At 39.2% G+C, this 23815-nt stretch overlaps 1 protein-coding gene across 2 annotated transcripts; it reads right to left on the bottom strand.

The window, feature by feature from the left end:
- Positions 1-23685, bottom strand: TMEM167A (transmembrane protein 167A). Of its 2 annotated transcripts, none has more exons than XM_074855564.1 (4): positions 23603-23685; positions 11069-11178; positions 5569-5603; positions 1-2235 (listed from the first exon to the last, which is right to left on the bottom strand). In XM_074855564.1, exons 1-4 carry the CDS (start codon positions 23603-23605, stop codon positions 2165-2167), a joined length of 219 nt encoding a protein of 72 aa, XP_074711665.1. In that variant the 5' UTR covers positions 23606-23685; the 3' UTR covers positions 1-2164. The 2 variants fall into 2 exon arrangements, with proteins under 2 accessions (XP_074711665.1, XP_074711663.1); XM_074855562.1 differs by lacking the exon at positions 23603-23685 and adding an exon at positions 22147-22185.
- Between the last annotated feature and the right edge of the window lie 130 nt (positions 23686-23815).

Here is a 23815-nt window from a genome sequence, read left to right as displayed (position 1 = left end):
TACCTTTTCAGTGTGTTTTATTGCCAGCTTAGTTCATTCAGATCACACACCTTTTCAGAACAAAAAAATTCTGCTGACAGACGACAACTTTTTTGCCAAGAAAGGTTGGACCAGATGATCCTTGAGGTCCCTTTCAACCTGGTAATCTATGATTAGTGCAGTCAACATAAAGTCATTTAGTTGTGAAAACACACCTGTCAGGTGCTATTGAAGTAAGTTACTAGCTTACTGAAAGTTTGCAAAATTACAGAATAAATGCTAATGGCAAGTATTACTAAAGGCAATTGTGCTGGGTTTGTGTGTGTGGAGGGGTTTTTGGTAGCAGGGGAGGGGGCTACAGCGGTGGCCCCTGTGAGAAGCTTCTCGAAGCTCCCCTGGCTCTGAGTCGGAGCCGCCTCTGGCCAAGGCCAAGCCAATTAGTGATGGTGGCTGCACCTCTGGGGTAATGTATTTAAGAAGAGAAACCTGGGAGGAAGACATCTGTGCGAACACCAAGGTCAGGGGAAGAAAGAAGGAGAAGGGGGGGAGATGCGCTGGAGCAGAGACCCCCCTGTATCCCGTGGTGAGAGGGCTGGACCCCCCTGCCCCCATGGAGGTCACCGGTGGAGCAGATGCCGCCCTGCAGCCCGTGGAGGAGCCCACAGCAGAGCAGGCGGCTGCGCCCGAAGGAGGCCGGGACTGTGAGGGGAGAAGCACCCCCACTGTTGTAGTTCAGCGCTGGGAGAGCTGCAGCGTGTGGGGGTGACCCACGCCAGAGCAGCTCGGGAATGACTCATGTTGGAGAAAATCTGTGGAGGACTCCTGTGGGATGGACCTCATTCTGGAGCAGGGGAAGAGTGTGAGGAGTCCTCCTCTTGAGGAGGAAGGAGCGGTGGGACTGACCACAACCCCCATTCCCTGCCCCCTGCGGCACTGGCGGGGAGGAGGTAGAGAAATCAGGAGCAAAGCTGAGCCCACAAAGAAGGGAGGGGTGGGGGAAGGTGTTTTTAAGATGTGGTAAAGCTTCTCACTGTTAAGTGTTGTTTGCTTGAATTAAACTGATGTTCTTTTTCTTCCCCTAACAAGTCTGTCTTTTGCCCATGATCATAATGGGTGAGCCACCCACACCCTCCCCTCCCTGTCCTTGTCTTGATTCCTGAGCCTTTTGATTTATTTTCTCCTTCCCAATTCTGAGGCAGAAGGGGTGGGTGAGAGGCTGTGTGGTGCTCAGGTGCCCTCTGGGCTCAAACCATGACAGTAATCCAATCTTATATTAATAGTGAGTGTAATCTAATTCAGTTGTTTTCTTCACCTTTAGAACATTGGGACATGCAAGTTCCATATCTGCAGATTACTATGAAGCTAACTGTTCACTTAGATGACTTAGCAACCTTGTATTACACACAACAACAGCAGCAGAGCCTTTCGAATCCTTTTCTCACAATACTTTGGTCACAATCCTGAGGAATGATTTACCTGAGACCTAGATCTCTAAAAATGAACACACATGGTATTTTACAGAGAGCAGTCCAGGTTCTCAAATCCCACATCTGTGCCTTCTCAGCAGCTAGTCAGATATCACAACTACAGTCCCCACCTTTATTCCTACCTTACCTCCACAATAAAAATACTGACAGATTATTTGAGGAATTGGAAGTTTAGAAAATAAAAGCTGAATGTAACTTAGGCCAGGGGTCATATTTTTTGTACGCAAGTATAGCTATCACCAAATGACAGGAATTGTTCAGGCAGTAAGAACTAAAAATACTTTCATAAACGTATCCTAGAGTCACAATGCTCTTTATTCTTTTAAGAGTGGTCTTATTGCTATTCCTAGATTTATCATTTTTAAGTTTTATTAGCGGTCTATCAAATAAAGAATTAAAAGCCTTTTCAACTGCATGGTTTAAGAAAAGCTCCCCTGAAACAGACACCTTTTCAAGAGCTGCATCAGGAGAGTCAGTACTGACTTGACATTAATAAGCACATGTCATCTGGAGTTAGTTACATTATGATCCCTAATACTGTACATGATGGTCTGTTTGCAGGAGCAGGGGGTGCCCACTACAGACAGGCTCTAAAATGTGTGAGAGGAAACTTGATGGCCCCTTCCCATCTCTTCCTGCCAGCAGTTCTTCCACACTCCGCTGTTTGGTAGTAGGGTGTAGGGGACACTCTCCAGTCGCTACTGTACAAACAGAATGGTGAAGGCCATCACAACACAGCACACAGCCACGTAGGGGCTCTTCCGTTCACCTGAGAGGAGGGGAAAAAACCCAAATCAAACAAAAATTCAGGCATGACTAAACAGATCTAGGCTGCTCCTAGCCTAACAAGGTAATTATCCCATTGCACATGCAAATTAATGTTCAACATTTCTAGCTGGAGAAATGCTATTACAACTACAATTGTGTATTGAGGATGAACATGCATGAGACTGGGAAACTAAGATGTAGGATAGGACATATTGCTACATAAAGACAGAATCAGAGCTCTTTGGTTTAAGTACAGGTGAATGCAAGACTTCTGTCTTACAATAAATCATATTTTCTGAGATGCAGTTTCCAGGAAAACATTAAAAAAAAAAAAAATTGCTGCTATCTCTTAGTGACAAAGAGAGGCAGGAGGCAGGCATTGGAACACTGATCAAGACACCAAATCTTTTACTGGCGCTGTTCCCAGTTCTGGCTAAGGGCTATTGCTGCTCAAAAGCTGTTTGGTGTCAGCTGAGAGGAGGTGTACCTCAATGTGTCTGGCCATGACAGCTGCTATATGCAGCATGCATCTTTTATGCATGGTATCATATAGGAGACAGCTAACTGACTGAGGAGCTCACAGCAGCCCAGACATGGCCAGATGCTTGTTTTTTTCTTTGCTAGGGAAACACAGTATTTTTAGCATGTGGAGAGGGTCTGGGTCCACAGATTTTCAGGTTAGTGATAAAAATGATCCACAGATTACAAAAGTTGCACAGACACATCTCCTTCTGACTCTTTCAAATTAGTTTTCCAGGGGAGACCATGGATGAAAGTTAAGCTTACTCTAGTAACACTCATATTTGGTGGTGAAGGCAATTGAGAAAGATCTATTCCCACCCATTTGGTCCAGAACAAAATGTTACAGAGGTCTGTTGTTCACCAAATAAAGGTAGGGAACTGTCACACTATCAGGGGAATATTAGTAATATTAATCAGACGGCTACCTATTTACATGGGCACTTCCTCCATTTAATTAGCCAGCTGTTTTTACTCTTCTACTTAAGCATTACTCTTCACAAATGCACTGACTTCTCTCTGGAGAGCAGAGTCCCCTGGATGGTACATCCAGCCTACAAAACTGTCAGGAAGTGTTAAGAGAGCACTGACTCTTTAAAGGGAGAAGATTCCTGGTTTTACACATTTAGAAACATAAAGTCAGAGCTGGAGCTGTTTACTTTAAATGGAGTTCAATTTCCTTTTCCTGTGCAAGGTCTTCTGTCTTACGACAAACCATCTTTTCTGAGATGCAGTTTTCAGAGACACATTAAAGAAAAAAACCTGCCAAGGCTCCCAAGTCTAGCATTAAGGTGTAACCCTCAGAAAAAAATAGTCTTCTACCAGCAGAACCTTCAAATACAGGAGGAACAAACTTTCCACAGAAAAAGAAAAATAAAATACTTATAGCGACACCTCCCATACGCAGGAGTGCCTGCCACAGTGACATTACTAGATGTTGTCATGATCTGGCATATATTTAATTAAACTTCAAATAAGTGAATGAATTAATGTCTGCAGTTTCACATCTGTTTAAAATAAATTTTTGAGGAAGTCCACCTCCTACAGTTAGAGTATTACAATTTTCATATGGGTTATACTTTCCTGCTCTTAATTTTCTTAAAAGAGAAATAACCATGTGGCAGGCTTAAACATAATTTTGCACAATTTTGTAAATATGTAACCACTTGCTGTTTATTAAAATCTTATGCACATGTGAAAAGGTTGTTTAAACATACCAGGCAAGTTAAATGTAAAGGAAACCAGTATGCATTTTCATTTTTAAAAGCCTGCATTTTCTACATGCCTTTGTGATTAACACAAACAAAATGATCGGAATCATCTTCAAAGCCTATTTCCCATACTGAGGATATGGTACTGTTATGTGAGGAAAAATACAGAAGGAATGCTAAGATGCTACCCTCTCATCTGTCAGTCTAAAGGAAAGTCAAACTGGACCACTACAGATGTAAGTTGAAAAGAAATTAGTGTTTTACATGAAAAAGAGAAAAGGAAATAGTTTAGTATGGGAAACAAGAGTGCATGCATTACCTTGGATGCAGCAAATGCAAACATGTTAATGGCAAAGCAAGACTATATTCCAGATGAACTGCAGTCCTTAACTCTATCAAGTTGACAGGGGCCTCATAAAACCTCTTGTGTACTCCTTTAAATAGTTTTTTAAACTGTTTTCTGTGCATAGCTAATAGAAAAGAATACGTTTGCGTTTATTAACTAAAAAGATGATGTTAACGTAAGGTAGAGTGTTCTCTTCAACCTTCAACAAACCTTAACGCAGCTGAATTTCTACGTCTGTTTTTCCCAGTATAACTCAAAATTAATTTCTGACAGCTGCCGCCTTGACAGTATCCTTCAATTACAATACTAAAATGGGTTCTGCCATGTCTATTATCTAAATAGGACAATATCTGCAATCATTTTAACAACAGGTCTTCACAGAAAACTGGGGTTTGCGACAATGCTTTTTGACAAACTGAAAAACGTATGTCATGTCCCTTTCAAAGCCTCAGAATGCAGAAAAGGGAACCATACATTTTTCCTTTAGGTTCAATGACAAGTAGGAAGATCTAGAATTACAAGTTCAGCGTTTCTACTTTGCATTAACAATGCAGTTTGAAGACGACTGTTTTGATGATGGATTTATAATTTTTTAAAAATCCTGGGTATACCTTAATGCTAAGACTGAACTCCTGTTGCACATTCCCATTTCCTTCTCAAAATAAATTCACAATAAGGATTAAAATAAATATAAATATCAATGTTATGGGAAAATGTCTAAAATCAGATAGAGCTGATCAGCCTGCATATAGATGCCACCTGACATAAACAGCTTTGTGTAATTCAAAACTCCACAGAAGCTAACTAAAGAGAGGACAGCAAAAAGACATTTGTGATTAAACAGAACCTTACTGCGTTAAGGATTCCATTTTTTTATTATTACTATAAGGTAAATATCTGGCTTTTGTCAGTAGTCCATTTGAATTTCAAATAGCAGTTTATAAGGAATCACTGATTTCTTTGTGTGTTATTGAGAAGTATGCCCTTCATTATTTCATGTAGTAAAAAGTGCAAAATATTTTTGCAAATATGACACCACATATATGAATTGACATTAGAAAATCCAGGCTTCCATGATGCTAAGAAAGATAGTCATACCCTGCCCCACCTCCCCTTGTATTTCATGGAGGCAAAACCTGCATTTTTAAAGACCATGTGTGAGTATGGGTTTCATTGCTACATGGAAACACTGTCCTAATAAATAATGCATGCTGTAGAAAAAGCACTGTTCTTAAAAGATTTAAAAGAAAAATATTACCAATCCTGGCACATTTCCAGAATATTCCCAATAGTCTGCAAAGATAAAATAAATTCATTAGATCTTGGTTTAATAAAATAATTTAAGTCAATCAATTTTTTCTTCTATGCTAAAACAATCCAAATTAACAGTAGTTTGTCAACTTAACACTCTTCTTGACATCAGAAAACACCTGGTACCTGCACAGAGGGGTACAGGCTATGAACTAAACAAGTGGCAAAGCTCTTTCCAAGTTTAGCAAGATTTTTTGCATGCAAGACAAGAAAAAAGATGCATTTATTGCCTGTGTTCCAAATCTAAAGATTTCACCAGAATTCTACATTAAAGTACTCCAGAGAGAAAATTCTGTAATGAAAATAACAGAACTAGAAAAATACTGGAGTAAGAAATACCAACAGCTCTCCACGTCATTGTATATGGGAAACCTTTAATGTTAAGATTTTGAAGCAAGTATTCCTACAGGTATGTAGGATAAACCTGAGTACTTTAATGCTTTGTAGTCTCTTTTGTATTTCCCTTAGCAATAGTAGATAAAAATGCCTTTTCCAGAAAAGCATACTCATAGGTGCAATCTGATATAGAATACTTGCACTGAAATAAATAAGAAAACAATTTTTCAGGTTTGCTTTTACTCTTTTACCAAGGTTTACCTTTCTCATGTCTCTCTTAATGCTGCTTGCCCAGGACATTAACTCTCACAAGTGAAATAACAAAGAGGAAAAGCAGGATTCAACTATTCAGAGCACGTTTAAAGGAATATACAAGTATGTATGCCACAAATTTGTAATTTCTCTGTGTAATTAAAATAACCTCACACTGACTGCTCAAGAGGAACAAGAGCAGGGACTGCTTTAGAATCTGAGGAGGAAGATGGGAAGAATACTGAAGCATCCTCAACTAAAAGCCAGTTCAATTTCAGCCTTTCAAATGATGGTCAAAACTGCATTGAAAGCTTGTTTACAAGAAGGTTTTCTTCATAGTATGACTGGTTGCAATGCAGTAAAAACATCTGTATTCAACTATATTGCCTATTTATAGATTTATGGACTAGGAAAAAAACTGATTATTTTTCCTCCTTCTTCTGATATGTTTATCAGCAGTAACGCCAGCCTACATTATTTGTGGGGTTGTACCTGCTGTGATGGCAGTTCTCCAAGTGCTTTCCCACAGTGCTCTGAACCCCCACCCACAATGGTTTGATTATCTGTCTTCCCCCTTTCTTGGGCTCTGATAATTGCCTCATTTTTTCCTGCTTAAATGCAGACAGGTAGTTTTGGGCCACTTGCTCCTGCATACTTCAGCAACCAGCACACCCTGCACTTTAAAAAAAGAATTTCTGCACTACATATTTTATGGCCTCTTTTATGATCTTAGTTTAATTCAGCATCTCTCCCTCCTTCCATTTAGCAGCCTCCCCTTTATTTTTGAAACAAAGGTCTGGTGTTGGGCAGGTGAGAATCAAATGTTCCAAGAGCAGCAAGTGACTGAGGTTTTCAAAGTCAAAGTGAAATGCTTTTTGATCGATGTACCTCTTGCTGACCAATTTATTGTGAACGACATTGCAGCATTTTCATTTTTAGAAAAGTGGCTTTTTTGTCTGTGCTTTAGATAGTTTTACCTCAAGCCAAAAGTATTTCTATATAGTCAAAGCTCATTTCTTTCTGCTTTTATATAGCTCCACAAGCAGAAGTAATAATCCCTGCATGTCGACCACCACATTTTTCCAGGCTACGAGGTCATAAAGTAACCTGAAGACATCTATTTAATTTTTAAAGATGCATGCAGGTAAAGAGGCATTCATGTGTAAATCTTACAGAGCAAAATACACAGCCCCATAGTACTGTGTGAATGGCACTTCAGACTTTCAAAGCTGTTGTTACTCTCCGTAAAATTAAGATTTAAAGATCGCATGCTGCAAAACCAACACAAAAACTTCCACAGCCCAGCATCTCATGTTGCCATCTCTCACAAACCTGCCCAGGAACAAAAAGAAATAAAACATTACTGTCCTTTTCATATGCATATTTGAAGAACCTTACCTGGGAAAAGAATATTAACTCCTTCAGGCAGTCTACAAATCTGTTGAATTTGCCTCACAATCTCAGCAAGGTTATTTCTTTGCCTTCTCAGAGTTTTTTCAACTGCGTGTAACAATGTAAAGTTATAACTGAAGTATTGTACATTGTTCCTAGCCCTAGAAAACCCCCTTTTTGGTGAAAATATGAATTTTCCCTTCTGATGTGGCAGGTACAAAACAGTTACAATATGGATTTCATCAGCTACCCTTACTGCAGGTAACAAATAAAGTCACCACTGACGTGAGGACTGACAAGCCTTCCAACAGATGACAACAGTACCTATTTAAGATGCTTATGCTGTTATTGGAACATACATCTGTTTGTCCACACAGTTTGCTGCTGAGCTAAAGCAAATCGAAATCTGGACCTTCTAAACAGCTGTAATCAGAGCCTCTTGATGAACTGGGGACCTCGCACTGGAAGAAAAGCCTGTGCAGGATGTCTGCTCTCCTGAATTTTTCCATTAGTCTTCACCTCATGTCCACAACATGTACCACTTCAAGTCAAAACCTGTTTGATTATTACAGAAATGATGCTGCCTTGAATGAATCTGCTCCAAAATAATTCCTCCTGAAGCAACTACTGAAAGTAATTGCACTGTTCCTTATTCTTCCCTTCATCTTCATTGTTGTTTTAACGCAGGTGAAACGTGTCAGTCTGGCTTGCATACCTACTGTTTTCTGGCAGCCACAACTCAAATGAGCTGCTACATATTCCTGGCTTTTAGTGTTAATGTTAAAAGCACTGATCATGAAAGTGGTGTTGGTTATCTGGAGAACAAAAAATCCAAAGAAATGAAACTGAGTAAGATGAGAAAGGGTTAGTGGGGCTTTAGACTTTGGCTGCTAGACTGGGAATGCTGCAAGATGCAGCCGCCATGTGTTTACCAGGACAACCCCGCTGCCACTGCAGGAGGGAGTGTGGGAGATAGCCCACTGCAATGGTTATGGCAAGTCAAAGGAAATCTCTGCTGCATATAAGCTAACATATCTTTCTGGTTAGCAGGGAGGAGAGAATTATGTTGTGGTACGCATTCTCCTCTAGTTAGCAGGAAACAGTAAATCTCCACTTGCTTTCCCAACCTTAAACGCTATTGCTCAGGACAAAGCACATGGAAACACTCAAGATGTGTCGGGGAAAATGAAGGTTTAAAATTCTGTTTGGCTTGGTCGGAAAAGACACATTTTGGCAGAAGTCAACAGGATAAAATACAGTGCTATGAGGATGGGTGACATCACTATGCAACACAGTCTCTCAACCAACAGAAACATGTTTCTTTACTTGCTATCAACAGATTTAAATCTTCACTAAAGTTACCACTCAGAAATGTAGTGAATAACTACCAACATTTCTCCTCTCTGTCACTTTAATATTTTATTGCTACTTTTTTATGCTATTAATTTGGAGCAGGAATAATGAGGTAAGATCATCTCTGTGGTAAAATGAAATATCACTAGAATTTATTTTATCCAGTATGTCTAGACATTTCCATTTGAGCATGGAATATGTTAGTGAAGAGGGACAGGGGTTTAACAGCATATGAGCTCCATGTAAACATCTACCATTCAGGAAACAAATTTCATTGCTTCCAGGCCAAGGTTTTATTCTCCAGTACAAAGCAGTCTACATACGCATATATAAAACAAAAATAAAATACTATGTTCAACATCTATATAAATACAAACGTACAGATCAAACACCCAACTCCTCCACTGTGTCAGCACCCTTTGAAAACATTTTATGAAGAGAGTTCTATTGTACTCCAGACAGATTTGCCTCAAGAATAAACAGAGTAGCTCCAGATTAAAGGAAATACTCCTTGCCAAGAACAGCACTAAAATTTTAATCAGTAAAATAAATATTCTTACTTCTTACTGTGTATACCTCATTGACTATTGTGTTATCTTCCACTAGCAGACACTCAAATTCCCCTCGCCAAGTCCTTCATGAAGTCATCCTTTCTTTCCATCTTTCCTTTTATCATAAGAAATCTCTCATGTCAGTGGTAATCTCATGGCCTCATATGAAAGGACACAAGTATTTTCATGTTACAACTCCAAATTAAAAAAAAGCTAGCGTACTCTGGATATCTTACACTCCTAGAAGAAAACTTGTGTGATAAAACAGCAATTCCTGAGGTTAATTACAACACAGGTTTTCAAAAGAGAAACACTCAAGGTTCTCGGTGACAAGAGTCTACAAAACTTGACACTTTTTCTGAAAATTTAATGCAGAAGTGACAGAAGATACTTAGGGAAAAAACATTTTCTTTAACAGCAAATGATCTAATGGAAAAAGTGGACAAGTCAAACACCCAGCGCCCAAAAGCCTGTCTGTTTTTTCCACCTAAAACATTACCAGCTAGAGTTACCTCCTACTTCTATAAATATTATTTCCTTTGTATTAACCTTGGGTGACAGCATTACTGAAATACTATCGACAGCCTCAGTGGTTTCTAGGTCAAAATTGCCCAATTGTTACTTTAAAACCGCAGCATTTAAATCACATTTCTGCATACTGCTGATTGCACCCAATATCCAGTCACACTCTTCGTAGCACAAAGAAAACTGGTAAGCCAAAAGGTGAATGGGTATTAACAGCATGAGGCACAGATTTGGCTCTGTGGCTGTCCCCATTTCCCACCACTCCAAGAATTGTGCTGCTGAGCAGGGTAGAGAAGAACTGTTTTGCAGCCGTATTGGCCCCACCACATTAAGTGCATTCCAGCAGAACAGGGAACACAAAGGAGAAAAACATTGGTCACCCAGGCACATGGTGCTTTAGGAATAAAAGTGAGAGATGAAGTTACAGTGACAAAAGGACAAATAAAATATGTTAGGTTTTGTAGAAGCTTTCAAAAACTCTCCTACAAATTCCTTCACCTTAGAGAATACAAAACAATGACTTAAAAAGACGATACATAAGGATAGTGTTGCTTATTTGAAAAAAAAAAAAATATTTTTAGTTACAGATTATTGCTAAAGCTATGTTTCAAACTTGTACCTCCAAAATGCCTATCCTGAAAATGAACAAAAAGCCAGCTTCTGCTGTTAATGTTTTCTTACCCACCGTAAGAATCAAAATAAATCATTACAGCAACAGCCACATAATAGGTTTTCTTTCTGTCACTCATTTCTGTATCTTTAATAAGCATTTAACAAGAAAGTTGCAATTCTAGAAAATAACTAATAAAGCAGTATTAGCTGGCTTTGTTAGTTAATAAATTCTTACTATAAAATTGCAACTAAGTGTTTGCAAATATCTTATTGCATTCTATTGTAAGATACAAAATGAAGATTTTTAAAGAAGTGAGAAATTTTTCAAAATAGGATTTGTATCATCACACACCATTACAAGATACTAAAATGTTCCAGTTAAAACCAAACAAGCTTGTGTATTTTTAAAGTGATCAGACTACATACCCAGTTTTATTTTTGTCCAGTAAGCTGGGAGCCAAGGATCTGATGTAGGCACAGGTACATATGAGCAACAAGATCACGGTCAGTAGACTCTGAAAGTTGAAGATGGCAGACTACAGAAGAAAATTAGAAAAAAATTACATCTTTGCAGTATAAAACTCCTCTTACTGTATAAGCTGGAGAAAATAGAGGTGATCCCCTAGACAATTCCCATTAAAAACAAAAACGAAACCTACAATGCCAGTGAGCCAGAAATTCTTTTAACAGCTCACTGCACACAATGGTGGAAGAACAGAGTTTTTCCTTCTCAATCCATCCCAAGAAGGGTAAAGAAACAGCAGGCAAAATGGTAACCTTACAGTTTTGCTCCCAGGCACCTGTTCCAAAGCCAGTTTGTGGAAACCCATTAGCAGCAGGTTAAGAGTTACAGAAAACAGATGTTCCCTCTCAGCCAAGACTATGCATAACTGCGGTTTGCATCAATAGAATACGGTGGTGGTGGTGGTGAAGGTGGAGGTGAAGAGTATTTGACAAGTAAACCAGTGGCAGCCAAGACAGAGAATAACAAGAAATATGTAGGAGGATTATTAATATACCGCTTTATGAAGACTATGCCCAAAATTCAACAGATTTGTAGAAATACATACAATTAAGCCCACCTGAACTACAAAAAGATAACGGATTAATTTTATTTTCAAATCACGTTTTTATTTTGAATTTAAAACATCTTTACTGTAAATACCTTTTTAAAAGTGCTAATTACATGGAAAATGCGGGACAAACAGAGGACTTGTCTTAGGATGGAGAAATAAAGTTCCATTGTTTGATACTAATTTGCCTACTAGCAGTACAAAGACACAATTCTTGAGAAACTGCTAAAATATCGGGCTATTTGCTAGTTTAAAATATTAGTAAAATGCAGTAAGTGCATCTCTCAAACATATTTTTTTAACTGCAGTCTGAGCCTTGTGTGGCCAACATGTTCCTTAATCATTAACTTATAAACAACTATCATTGCTTATGTGAAGCAATCTTTTCCAGAAATACAAACGTTAAGGGGGGAGAGAAGGTACTCATGAAGGACTGCTGTAACTTCATAGCCAAGTACCAAATCTGGAAGAAAGATGGCTCATGCTGATTTCCAGCAAGAGCCACATCACCATTCCAATAAATAATGCACTAGCAACATTTTTTTTTTTCCCCCCAATAGGTTCACTGGAATTTTTTGTAGAAATATTTGCCTATCAGTCTTTGTGATTCGTAGCTTCTAATAATTAGCCCCAAATCTGAGACTCAGATTCTTCTTACAGTGTGAAAATAATCCAGCTACATGAAGCTGCAGTTTTACTGTTTACTTCAAATAGCCTTATTTTCTCTTTGCTCACCTACCCTAATTTGAAAATCCTATTTCATCTGAACTCCAAAAAAAATGGAAGAGCAAATACAATAAATTCACTTTTCATTCTGGAGTTCTGACAAATTTGTGTCTAAGTATCTCAAATTTTTTTCCAGAAGGCTGAGTAGTAGTCTTTAATTAAGTGTAAACATTTATCACTTATGAAGAGATATTACATTGTAGTTTCCTTCTTCAAGCAGAACCTGGTGGGATTTAAGAGAACATCAGAGCTCCATTTCTACAGCCTGAGACACATTTCTTTTGATCTAAGTGCACTTCCTTCCTATGTCACAAAATTCTAATGTTTTGAAGCTCTGATAATCAAATTTCTCTAAATGGTTAAGGAGAATTATAAAAGAGAATCACCATATTTCAGTTCAGTATTGCAGTATAGCAAATTAAGAGAGAAAAAAGAGAAGCTCTCTTGAAGGCAAAGCCATTAGAACATCTGTGATCCTTTTGACACTGGGATCTAAAACATTGTAACAAAAAGAAAAAATACAATCTTATGTAGAAGTCTTAATGAATCACATGAAGCAATACTGGAACATACATACAACTGCCAGCCTGAATACATGCATTAGACAGGACTAGATACACAAACTAATTTAAATGGCTAAATTAACGGGGTCCAACAGGCCATGCATGGGTGGGGAGCTACTCGTTAAGAAAGAACAGCGTAGCGGCTCAAGGGGCAAATGAACAATTCTGCCTCTGTGACCTGTATGAGATATTTCAGCATCCTTGCCCTCAAAGGCAGCATTAGCTGTTGGAGTGGGTGTGTCACTCTCCCCTTCTGCTCCAAGCAGGAGCCCTCTTGCATGAGCCATCCTTCTGCAGGAGCAAAATTCCTAAGCCAGTCCCCTCATTCCTCACGCATTTTCTATGACACCCTCCTGAGAGACAACAAAGGGGCAGGGTGAAAATGTGATTATTAGGATTCAGAGAGAAGGCAGGCAGTGGAGAAAAGTAACAGAGTGAATGGCAACTATATACAGCAGCTGACACGCAGAAACGTCTCTGTGATGACAGAGAACATGGAGAGGGGACATTACATGAGTGGAGCAGTGATCCAATACCCAAAGCCAGCCCTCAAGGTCCTCCAGGTGAGGCTACCTGCTCTTCTCCTGAGCCACAGCATTTGCTAAATCATGTTTAGTTTAGTATTTTAGCTCAGCTAGCCGAGTCACCATTTCTCTTCTACCATGTCATAAATAATGGACAGATTATTCACAAAGGACAAAACACTGCCCATCATTATAAGTAGACTCTTGCCTTTGTACTAGGCACAAGCTTTTGCCAACTTCAGACCACAAGGAAATTCTCAATTCCCCCTCAGAGGCAACTTTTAGGACCTAGCGAGGCAGCATCTCTTGGCTCCTGTGGGTCTAGGAACATGACAGGGCCGGATCCAGGAATGGCTGCCTCTCAGCAAAGCCAGATACTCCCTATCAACTGATTAATTTGATCAGTCCTCTGGGAGAGACAGCTGCTCTCCACATCTCACAGTGCAGTGCCTGCCAGAGCTCGGTTCCCATGAATTCCTGCAAGCTTTCTCCTGCAGCTGCTTCCCAAGAAGGCTGGCGGTATCGGGTACCTCAACATACAAAAATGGCAGAAGGGCACACTTGCTTCCTCTTAAGCACAGATTGTAAATGTATACTCATGAAATGTGTTATTAGTCAATCAATAGGGGCAGTATATAATTGTTCTTTGTTGGGCTCCTCATGTGTTTCTCCAGATATGCAGCGTAGGGCACCACTGTAATTACAGATGCCACCCCACTGAAATGTGCTCTGAATTGCACATTTATCTACACAGTCACTTTAAAAGGACAGACATGCATATTTTAAAATTTGTTTACAATTTTAAACTGGAAATAAAAATTTATTTCTGAAGTAGATGGCTTCACATTTCAAATCTGAAGTAATTCTTATAGCCCAGCTGAATTTACAAAGGGTGTTTTACACCCAGCTGCCTGTACTGATGTAATTAAAAGCTACTGTAAGAGTCATCCATTACTCGGAATCTTTTTAAAAAATACTGCATTCACATACCAAGCTATTTGGAAAATGTTGTAATGTAGGTGGGTTGCAGTTCATTTAGTTAAACTGTGTTCCTCTGATCCAGAAGTAATTAATTGGAATTTTTCAAACGTGCCGACTGGCTTAATGTAGACCCTGTGAACCTCATTCCCATTATAAAGAAATTTCAACACATGGAGAAATAGATGCTATCTTTTAGACTGTGTCCACATGCTGGTGAAAACACAACTAACTTCCCAAGACTCAGATTGCAAATGCAGAAAAAAATGAGCAGAAAATAATTAGCCAGTGCAAGCTACAGCTTTAATTATATACATTGAAATTTTTTACATATGCATTTGGCACATTTCTGTTATGGTGGAAACACCTTAGTAGTTACATTCTGTGTTACTTAAGTAATTACACTTTTTCACCCCCTCCCTCTCCACTGGGCTGTCTCCAGGTAGCTGTGGAACACTATCACATCACCTGCAGCACTAATGAGGCATTGTATTCAGCAGAACTTGCAAGAGCAAGTTTTTTCATTAGTCTTTAGAAATTTAAGACCATGGATTTTAGCTTTGAGAGCTACATGCCCAAAGGCTCTTTTAAATCCTTACCAAAATTAGACTTTAAAAAAATGCCTCAATATTATTTCCCTGATCATATTGTATCTTTGTAAGAGTAATTCCAGATAATACACCATAGAAATAAATAATGAATACTCTAAAAGTTCTTGTGTTCAGATTGGCAGTGGTGGCATGTATTAGAAATACTCATGCGAATATATGGTAGTTAGAAGACAAACATTACAGCTAGACACATTTGAATGTGTTCCCATCCAGGTCCACATCTGAACAGCATAGCTGTTGGCACAGAGGATACTGGGGCAAAACAGGGAGTTATAAGGAAAGAAATGGTCTCCAGTTGCCTCTGGAAGACCCCAGCAGTGAGTCTGGTACAACACAGCGTTGGAAGATGGTGCGACAGCTCCTTTTTCTGGGGTGAGGAAAGAGGGAAGGAGGAGCTTGTGGATGGAGTAAAAAGAAATCTGTGGAACAGTATGTGGTAATAAAACTTTAATATACTAAGCTACAAACTAAAGTTTACTATACTTTAGAAAGTGTTGATTTAGAGTGAAAAATTTCATATGTGGCTGAGAAAGGGAGTCCTGATGGGCCACAACATTTGCACAGCCCCTGTCAACCTTATAGACAATGTTGTCACTCCTGCAATTTAGTCAGCATTAAATTCACTACACTTGGGGAGAAGGAGAAAAAAAAAAAAAAGAAAAAAAGAAAAAAAGAGGCAGCTCAGAGTTCTGGTTATCAACAACTTTTGCACTTTATAAAAGTATTCAATTCAATGTGCTGAAAGGAAGGGCACACTCAGATGACTGCCTGAAGTTTTAGTGATCACTGGTAAATGTGTATTCAGCATCAGCACAGCCATAACAGATGCACTGATCCTAAACTTTATTCTACGCAGAAAGTAACTGCCATAGACCATAATATATCTACCTCTATATTCTTTATTTGCTTCATCACTGCTACATTCTCAGATACTGTTCTGTTCCATGTCTTTGCAAACAGCACCACAGAATTATGAACCACTTAATGACAGAACCCTTGGGTAGCACTATACTAAATTACATTGTAAGTTTTGATGCAACTATATGTGTCGTGGAAGGACTCACTGAATCTCCCCTTGCCTCATATACTTTAAAATGAAATAAACCACCCAATATGACTGTTCTAAGGGAAAAAAAATCATGAAGGAGGAGAACATAAACCCCACACCAAGTCCCCTTGGGTTGGTAGAAAGCCTCAAATAAACGCATTCCCTGTTTATCTCAACAGACTTACCACTGAAACCAAATCTTAATCTTCCCTAGACTTTCAGTATTTACAAAATGATTACTCTATCTCTGACTGCAGCGTGACCATAGTTTTCATCTGTGCACGCTATAAGAGAGGCCATAATAGTGCCAGCAAGTTGTTAAACTGTGCCCCATGGATACTATTATAATAATCAATTTATTGTGGGCAAACACAGATAAATTATTTGAATATTCTAAAGAAATTATACCCATGCTTGTGTAATATGCTCCAGAATATACAATCTTTCTAGAACAGTTTTCTTTTTTCCTCTTCAACATTATAAAACTGATAGATGATTATGCTCTCTGGAACCAAAGAAATGAATGCTGATATCCAATCACTTTGCTGTCTTTCTTGTATGAAAATACAAGCAAGAGCTCATGCTGTAGTAAAACTGTGGTTAAGCAAGAGCGGATAACAATGTAAAAAAGCCTGCACTAAAGTAGTAATGTAGGCTTCAAATCAAAGTGAAATCAATCTATGAAATGTTAATGAAGAGATCCTTAAAAAGCTGAAAAAGAAAATGCTTATTATCTAAGGTTTCCATTAGGTACTGCAATACTTATTTCCCTGGCCTCAATCTAATTTTTAGGAGTATAATATTGAAAAAAATAATAGGAAATGAAACATGTAGGATTACTCCCAACCTGAAGGCCAAAGCCATTGCTAAAAATTAATTAAAGCATGCATATAATTATATTATATTCCAATTTATTCAGGAACAATTTGTTTTCCCACTGCTGCCAAATATAATCTGATAAAAATGAATAGAAAATAAGCATTTGTAAAAGAGGCATGCTAATTAGAACTATAAGAAAAATACAAAACTTGCAAATCAGTTAAATTTGAAGTGATTATTAGAAAAACTACACTGTTTTAAGCAAGAGGTGTTTAGACAAAACTAGTTTGTGCTTACTAAGTATCCAAATACCATCCAGTTAGCAGTTATTGGTTGCTCCAACATGAATAGGGTTTTTACTGTAAGTTCACTGCACGTTCACCCCAGTATTCAGTTTCCAAGTAATTTAAGTACAATATTTAATGCTCATTCACATTTCTGTCTAAAATATTCAAAGTTCTGTGTAAAATATATGTGGTTTTGCAGTCATAAAATTTAGGCTAAGGCTTGATTAGAGTAATAAGGAATCTTTCCCCTAGACATTTCTGTACAATGTTGTCCAATTTAAATGGCAAGTACAGTACATAGTAACTAACAAGTACTCTTCAGTTGACTGAGAAGCATAATACATCTGTTTAAAACATAACCAATCTCTTTAAACAATTAGACAATGAATTAACAGATGGGAACAGTTGTCCTCTCCTGCAAAAGCTCTCTTGACTTTAACACATTTAGTTTTTTTACTGAAACTCAAATCCACAGAACAACACTGAAATGACACCTCAAGGTGTCGATGTTGAAATTCTATGATCACTTGAATTCCTTCTTCTTTGCCCCAATACCTAGACTGCAGTACCAAAACTGAACTTTTGGTGTGAGCAGCTAGCAGTTGCAGCATTTCACCAAAAATCTTACAATAAAAAACAAAGTGAAAAAGTGAAAGCTTTTTTATCAGGGTTACTGTAACACACAGGTGTATATGTCCATATATTTACTCAACAAACACAGACTTGTGTTAGATGCGGCAGTAAAAGCTTAAGATATCTCTTCCTCCATGTCATCTTTGCAGATTATATAGTTTTCAATTTTACAGAGACTTTTTCTCTACTCACTTCCACCATTAGATAATAGGAATAATTTTCATAATCCTCATTTTAGAATGCTGAAGTTAAGTATATTGTCCAGAGTAACAAGGAACGTAATGGAACTATGAATGGAGTAGGTGATATTCAGCCATTGACACAGAGCTCTTATAAAAGGACATAAATCTTGGTTTGCAGCTCTCTCGCTTCTGCCCTAAAAACCTGTGCATTAGAGATTTCTGGAGTGTAGTCAAACAGAAGGAGAAAAATTACCCATGTAAAGAAAAAGACATCATCTCCCATAATGATTAAGTTCTGGCTTCTCTTGCTGTTCACTGAAGTATGCCTAATCATAAACTTGTATCAGTCTTGTGCTTTTGATAACCAAGCACCATAGTTTCTGTCAAACTAGCTAACTCTCCCTTCTGAAGTTGCAGACCACACTGCTTAGTTTGTTTACCTTAAATTTACTAGAGAATCTTAAGAAACAGTAAAAACTGTGTGTGTGAATGGAAGAGGTAAAAGTCATTCTAACATGCCAGCACATTTTGAATCAGATGACATCCTTACTCTAATAAAAGCAGTGTGCAAAAAGCATGAGTTTGTAACAGATGGTGCTACAGGAATTTGAACATGGACATGGAAGAAAGTCAAAGTTCTCAAAAAGGAAGATGCTGAAATATTTTTGCTTTGTTGTATTGAATACTTCGACATTTGTGATACAGCTAACATTCTATCTGCCAGCGTTTGATAATTTTAAGAAAAATAATGTCATGCTTGTGAGTTTGGTATGGTTACCAAACTCAGAAGCAAGAATCAAAAACTAGAGATTGGGTCCATAGCATAACAGGAAAAAACCACATGCCTTCTATTTCTCTGAATGTCTCTTATCCTCACAGAAAGCTTGTACAATTCAAAGCTGAACTGCATTCCTCAACATCCTTACAAAAAGCCTAAGAAGTTGCTGCATGCAGTAAAGGTATAATATGTTCTTTCTGCTCTAAAGGCTGCACAAAAAGCTTATCTTTCAATTTACCTAAGAATTCAAAAAAGTTAATAACATTTTATGTATACTATCTATATACTTTTTTTGTTGTTAGTAGTAGAACCATCTCTTTAAAACATGAAAAACAAATACTTCTCTATCAGGAAAAAACATAGTCAAGAAATAATGAAAAGTTCTGCTAAGTCTCTCTGTCCCATGGCTCTGGGCATGGTCTCTTATTTGGCAGAGCTCAGGTACGTGGTTTGAATTCTTAGCATCTGTAAGGCAGGTAACATTTTTAACAACATGCCAGCTGTTTTCACCTTTCTTCCCTGGTCACAATGTTGAAAATGAAAACTTAGGTGAGTTGAACACCAAGCCCTGTGGATCAGCAGAAAAATGTATTCAACACTGTAGCTATCACAGTGGATGTGCATGGTGTCAAATGGTGCAGCCAATCAAAAAAACTAAATTGTGACATTGACTGTTTTATGATAACTTCCTTTTTTGTTCAACTTAGAGTTTGGATCATGAGTGGAAAATCTACAATGTATTATCAGCCCATTAATTTCGACTGACTGTGGAAAAATGCGATCCCCGCTTCTCATGCTACTACTGAATAAAATGAATATGTTTGATAGTGGACAGAATGCCAAAGATGTTTAGTAAGAACTGTTTGGCACTCAGCAGACAAATGGTTTCTCACAACTGCTGGCATTCTGGACTATTTAGGTATGTGGTAAAATTTGTAAAAGTAGACTCACTGCACCCAGATCAAATCAAGAGATTAATCTTGCAATGTCAAAAGAAACAGTTTTCTCTGTTCTATAATCACAGAAGCAAAATACTGAGGCCATATTTTCATATCATCTTGTAAACTGACACAGAAGTCTCTATACTGAACACTTCAAGTAGTAACTCACAACATGCCTACTCCACAACAGCATTACTATTTACAAGTGCATTTATAGATGTCATGAGATTTACTAAGCATCAATACCAGTGTAGAAACCATACTTCACTGTCCCTACCTAGCCATACTGTATCTCCTAGTTCTCCTTCCTCTCTCCTTTTCAATTCTCTGACAGGAGGAAAGGCACCCAGAGAGCAAATCCTTCTTGCCTTGTTCTCAATTAACAATGTTTGCTCCTACTGCTAGGGTCGTGGCAGAGCTGCCACAGGGGTCTGCTAGTGTCAGGTACAGGGACACAAGTTGCATGTTGCATGACTGGTGGAAAAGCATCTTCTTGCCTTACAGTTTTGGCGTAAAATCCTCAGATCCCCAGCAAAATCAGATTAGCTGGGTAGCAAAGCCTTTATCACATGAAAAAATTGTTACTGCAGCTGTAACTCCCTGAAACTCTAATTGCTTCTTATCCAAAAAATTCAATGCCTGATGGCATTATAATACTGAGAGGCAAAAAGCTGTCCATCATTCCAAGATAAATTCACAATACAAAGACACCTTAAGACTGTAAGATAACCTAGGAGATGTTTTTAATCCTATCTACCTTCAGGCCATGATAAAAACAAAGCTATTGGCAAATTTGAATCAGGATTGATTCCTCCTTGTAACTTTTAATAAGCCAAACACAAAACTTTGTACTTGAAGACTCCTCAAAGCTCTTTTGCTGAACATCATCTCCAATTCTGATATGTTTATATCTGAGAGCTTGGTTTGGATCAGTATTTACTAATAAATGTTTTTACAATGGGTTATATGAGCAATTCCCCTTCCTTCTATAAACACCATTCTAAGACAGGAACAAAGATTGTGACAGAAACGTTTGTCCTCATGGAAGGTTCCCAAATCATTTTTTCTGCAGTAATACAAGGCTCAAGGTCACTCCTAACCAGAGGGTGAAGGGAAAGAAGCCATCTTTGTGAAGTTTTCTGCAATTCTTTGTTTTATTCATCACCGAATTGCAATCACAGACACAAAACATGTCTACTAAGATTTTTTTTTTAATGTGTACTCATGTTTTGCTGCAATTGCTCATTTTTGCTACAAAGTGCAGACCACCCTTCAGCAGGTGAGAGGCTCATCGTTCATTTTAATGTTACTTGAGGTTTCTTCCCTCTTCCTGCTCACTGCACCACATGTGTGTGGCAATTTTTCAACCCCACTAGGAAGTTTTGTTGAGCTTTCAGATATAAAATTTCAACAGTTGACAGGATACACTGACAATGATTTGTGAAAGTCAGTAAACTACATATTCTGCTTCTAAATAAATTAAGCAGCTCTGTCATTAGAGTGTTATCCTTTCTGTTTCCAGTAACTTTTTAATCCACTGAGCAGCTTGTACCTGCTTTCAAAGATGGCTGAAGTTAAAATAGATTTTTTTTTCTTCTACCCACTGGCAGTGAACAGGAAAAAAATAAACACAAGTTGTGCTTTCACATAAAAGAAGACAGAAAGAAGCCAGCTTATATATATTCTGTTTGGCAGCAGCTGGTTGTTCACCCAGCAAAAGTTTTGACTTGCTTAGTAAGGATGTGGTAAGGAAGCCTGGGAGACAATGGGATGGAAATTTCCAAGGGATAATGTCCTTTGGAAATTATGCTTCAAAAATTATGCTATTCACAAAGCTACTGGCTTGCCACAGTTGCAGCTCATTTTCTTTGGAGAAAGAAAACTAATTGGAGGTGTAACTCTACTCTCCTCCATTTGATGATACACAGACAGCAGCTGTTTCCTATCTCAAGAGTCAAGTGTGAACTCAAAAGAAAGTGTCAGTAACTGCAGATCATGACTGTTAATCCCACAAGACAACAATGTTCTTATTGAGGAGCCATGACACCATCATGGAGAATCCAAACTCCTGGATATGACACGAGGGTCACTGTTTTTCTTGAGGAAATTCAAACACCCCAAGACTGAGGAATCTTATTTTCAACTCCTTTGACATAGAATCACAAGAAAAATGTCACTGAAAGATTCTGTCTGTCTTCAGATTTCTGGAAGCACACAGAATAACCTCTAACAAGCAACATGGACAAGCAGAGAAAAAAATATTCTCGCAAGATCTCATACACTTGCCATAATCTTTTTGCTAGATATAAACATTAGTGTTGTATTTAAGTGCTAAACTCACCACTGTAAATGTCTCACTGATCATCACGGTTCTCTTGCCTTTCTCCTAGTCTCAAATCCTTTTAAGTACTATGAAAAACAGCAAGGTGATGTTGTACTTCTATAGTATCTACATTTCCAAGGTACTGATTAGAGGTGAGGTATTCACTTCTCTTTTGTCTCTTGTTTTCTGTATGTGTGTTTTAGATCTTCTGAGATAGTTTATGTCTCTTATCATGGAAACCCTTTGTTCACTGCTTGAAGCCACAGATTAGAACAGGTTCACCTAAAAGATCTGCCAAAAAATACTCAGGTGAGCAACTTCCAGTAATTTCCTGCTGGTGACAAGATCTGGAGCCTAGGAACTTTTTTTTGAACTGAACCATAAGACAGTTCAAGAGATATTAATCTTTTAATAAATATGTGGGAAGTACAAAACGATTCAGTGAAGTTGTACTGCATACATCACTGGTAATGGATAACCTGTCAAGGTCAGGTTGGATGGGGCTTTGAGGAATCTGATCTAGTGGAAGATGTCCCTGGCAGAGGAGGGACTAGGTGATCTCTAAAGGTCCCTTCCAACCCAAACCATTCTAAGAAAGATTTTGAAAATGCTCATCTTAAAATAATTCTGTGTGAAGTAAATGTTACATACAAACCATTATTTGTACAGGGAAACCACTTCTACTTGTTGCTATTTCTTTGTTTTTCCTTTTAATTTTAAAATCATGTATCTACGCTGCTCATATAAAGCCTTAGCTGACAAAATTATTTCATGGCACAGCTTTTACCCAAATTCAAATCTTCCATTTATATTCTCTGTATGGAGAATGAAAAAAAGGCAGGAACCACAGAAAACATAAGTGGCAATAATAATAAGCCCCTAGGTCAAATTTATATCCACCATTCATACTTTTCATTAGCAAACGGACCCAGGCCTCTGATGCTACTCCCGAAAAATGAGAATGGCAGTCAGGATTCAGCTTACTGCTCAAGAAGCAAGACGTCAATCACCATACCCATTAAATCAGGCGGTCAGAAGAGACAGAAACACTATCCTGACAGACAATGCACCGAGGCCAGAGGAAGGACGCTGCCCTGCAGAAAACCCGGGCTAGGCCGTACAGATGGAAGAGGTGTCAGGCTGGGGGGCGGGAAAGGGACCATGGGGGCGCAGACACGCCCGGTTTGCGTTCCTGCTGGGCCGACTGCTAAGCAAGGCTTCACGCTAGAACTAGGCCGGGCCCGTTCCCCCGCGGCGGGGTGGGGGTCTCAGCCTCTGAGGAGGTTCAAAGGCCCGGGTGGGATGTGAGAGGCCCCGGGGGGGTCCCTGGGCCCGGGAAGCGTCTCTCGACAGAGACGCGGCTGGCCAGGAGGCGCAGAAACCGGCAGCACCGGCGGGAGGGGAGCGGGGCCGGTCCCACGGCGACCCCGGAGCGGAGCAGGCGCCCCCCGCCCGCCCGCCGCCCCACGCTTACCATGGCGACACGCTCGCGGCCACATCACACTTCCGGCGGGCGGCGGCGGGGCGGAAGAGCGCCCGGGGCCACGCCCCCTCCGGGGCATGGGCGGGGCCACGGACGGGATTGGCAGCCGGCGATAGGAGGGGTCGCGATTGGCGGGAGCGGCCGGGGGGAGGCGGGTCGGAAGGGCGAGCGCGGCTCTCATTGGCTGCCGCGCGGCCGCCGGGA

The sequence above is a fragment of the Strix uralensis genome, chromosome Z (assembly GCF_047716275.1).
Source record: "Strix uralensis isolate ZFMK-TIS-50842 chromosome Z, bStrUra1, whole genome shotgun sequence".
Classification (NCBI taxonomy): Eukaryota; Metazoa; Chordata; class Aves; order Strigiformes; family Strigidae; genus Strix; species Strix uralensis.
Note: the sequence above shows the minus strand (reverse complement) of the source record. Positions and strands in the feature narration are given on the sequence as shown.

Excerpts from the sequence above, each read along its gene's own strand:
- TMEM167A (XM_074855562.1), bottom strand. The coding sequence starts at position 22,170 with ATGATCAGTGAGACATTTACAGTG. Across the intron at positions 11,179-22,146 it reads TCAGTGAGACATTTACAGTG|TCTGCCATCTTCAACTTTCA; the intron begins GTGAGTTTAGCA and ends TTTCTTCTGTAG. Across the intron at positions 2,236-5,568 it reads CTGGAAATGTGCCAGGATTG|GTGAACGGAAGAGCCCCTAC; the intron begins GTAATATTTTTC and ends CCCTCCTCTCAG.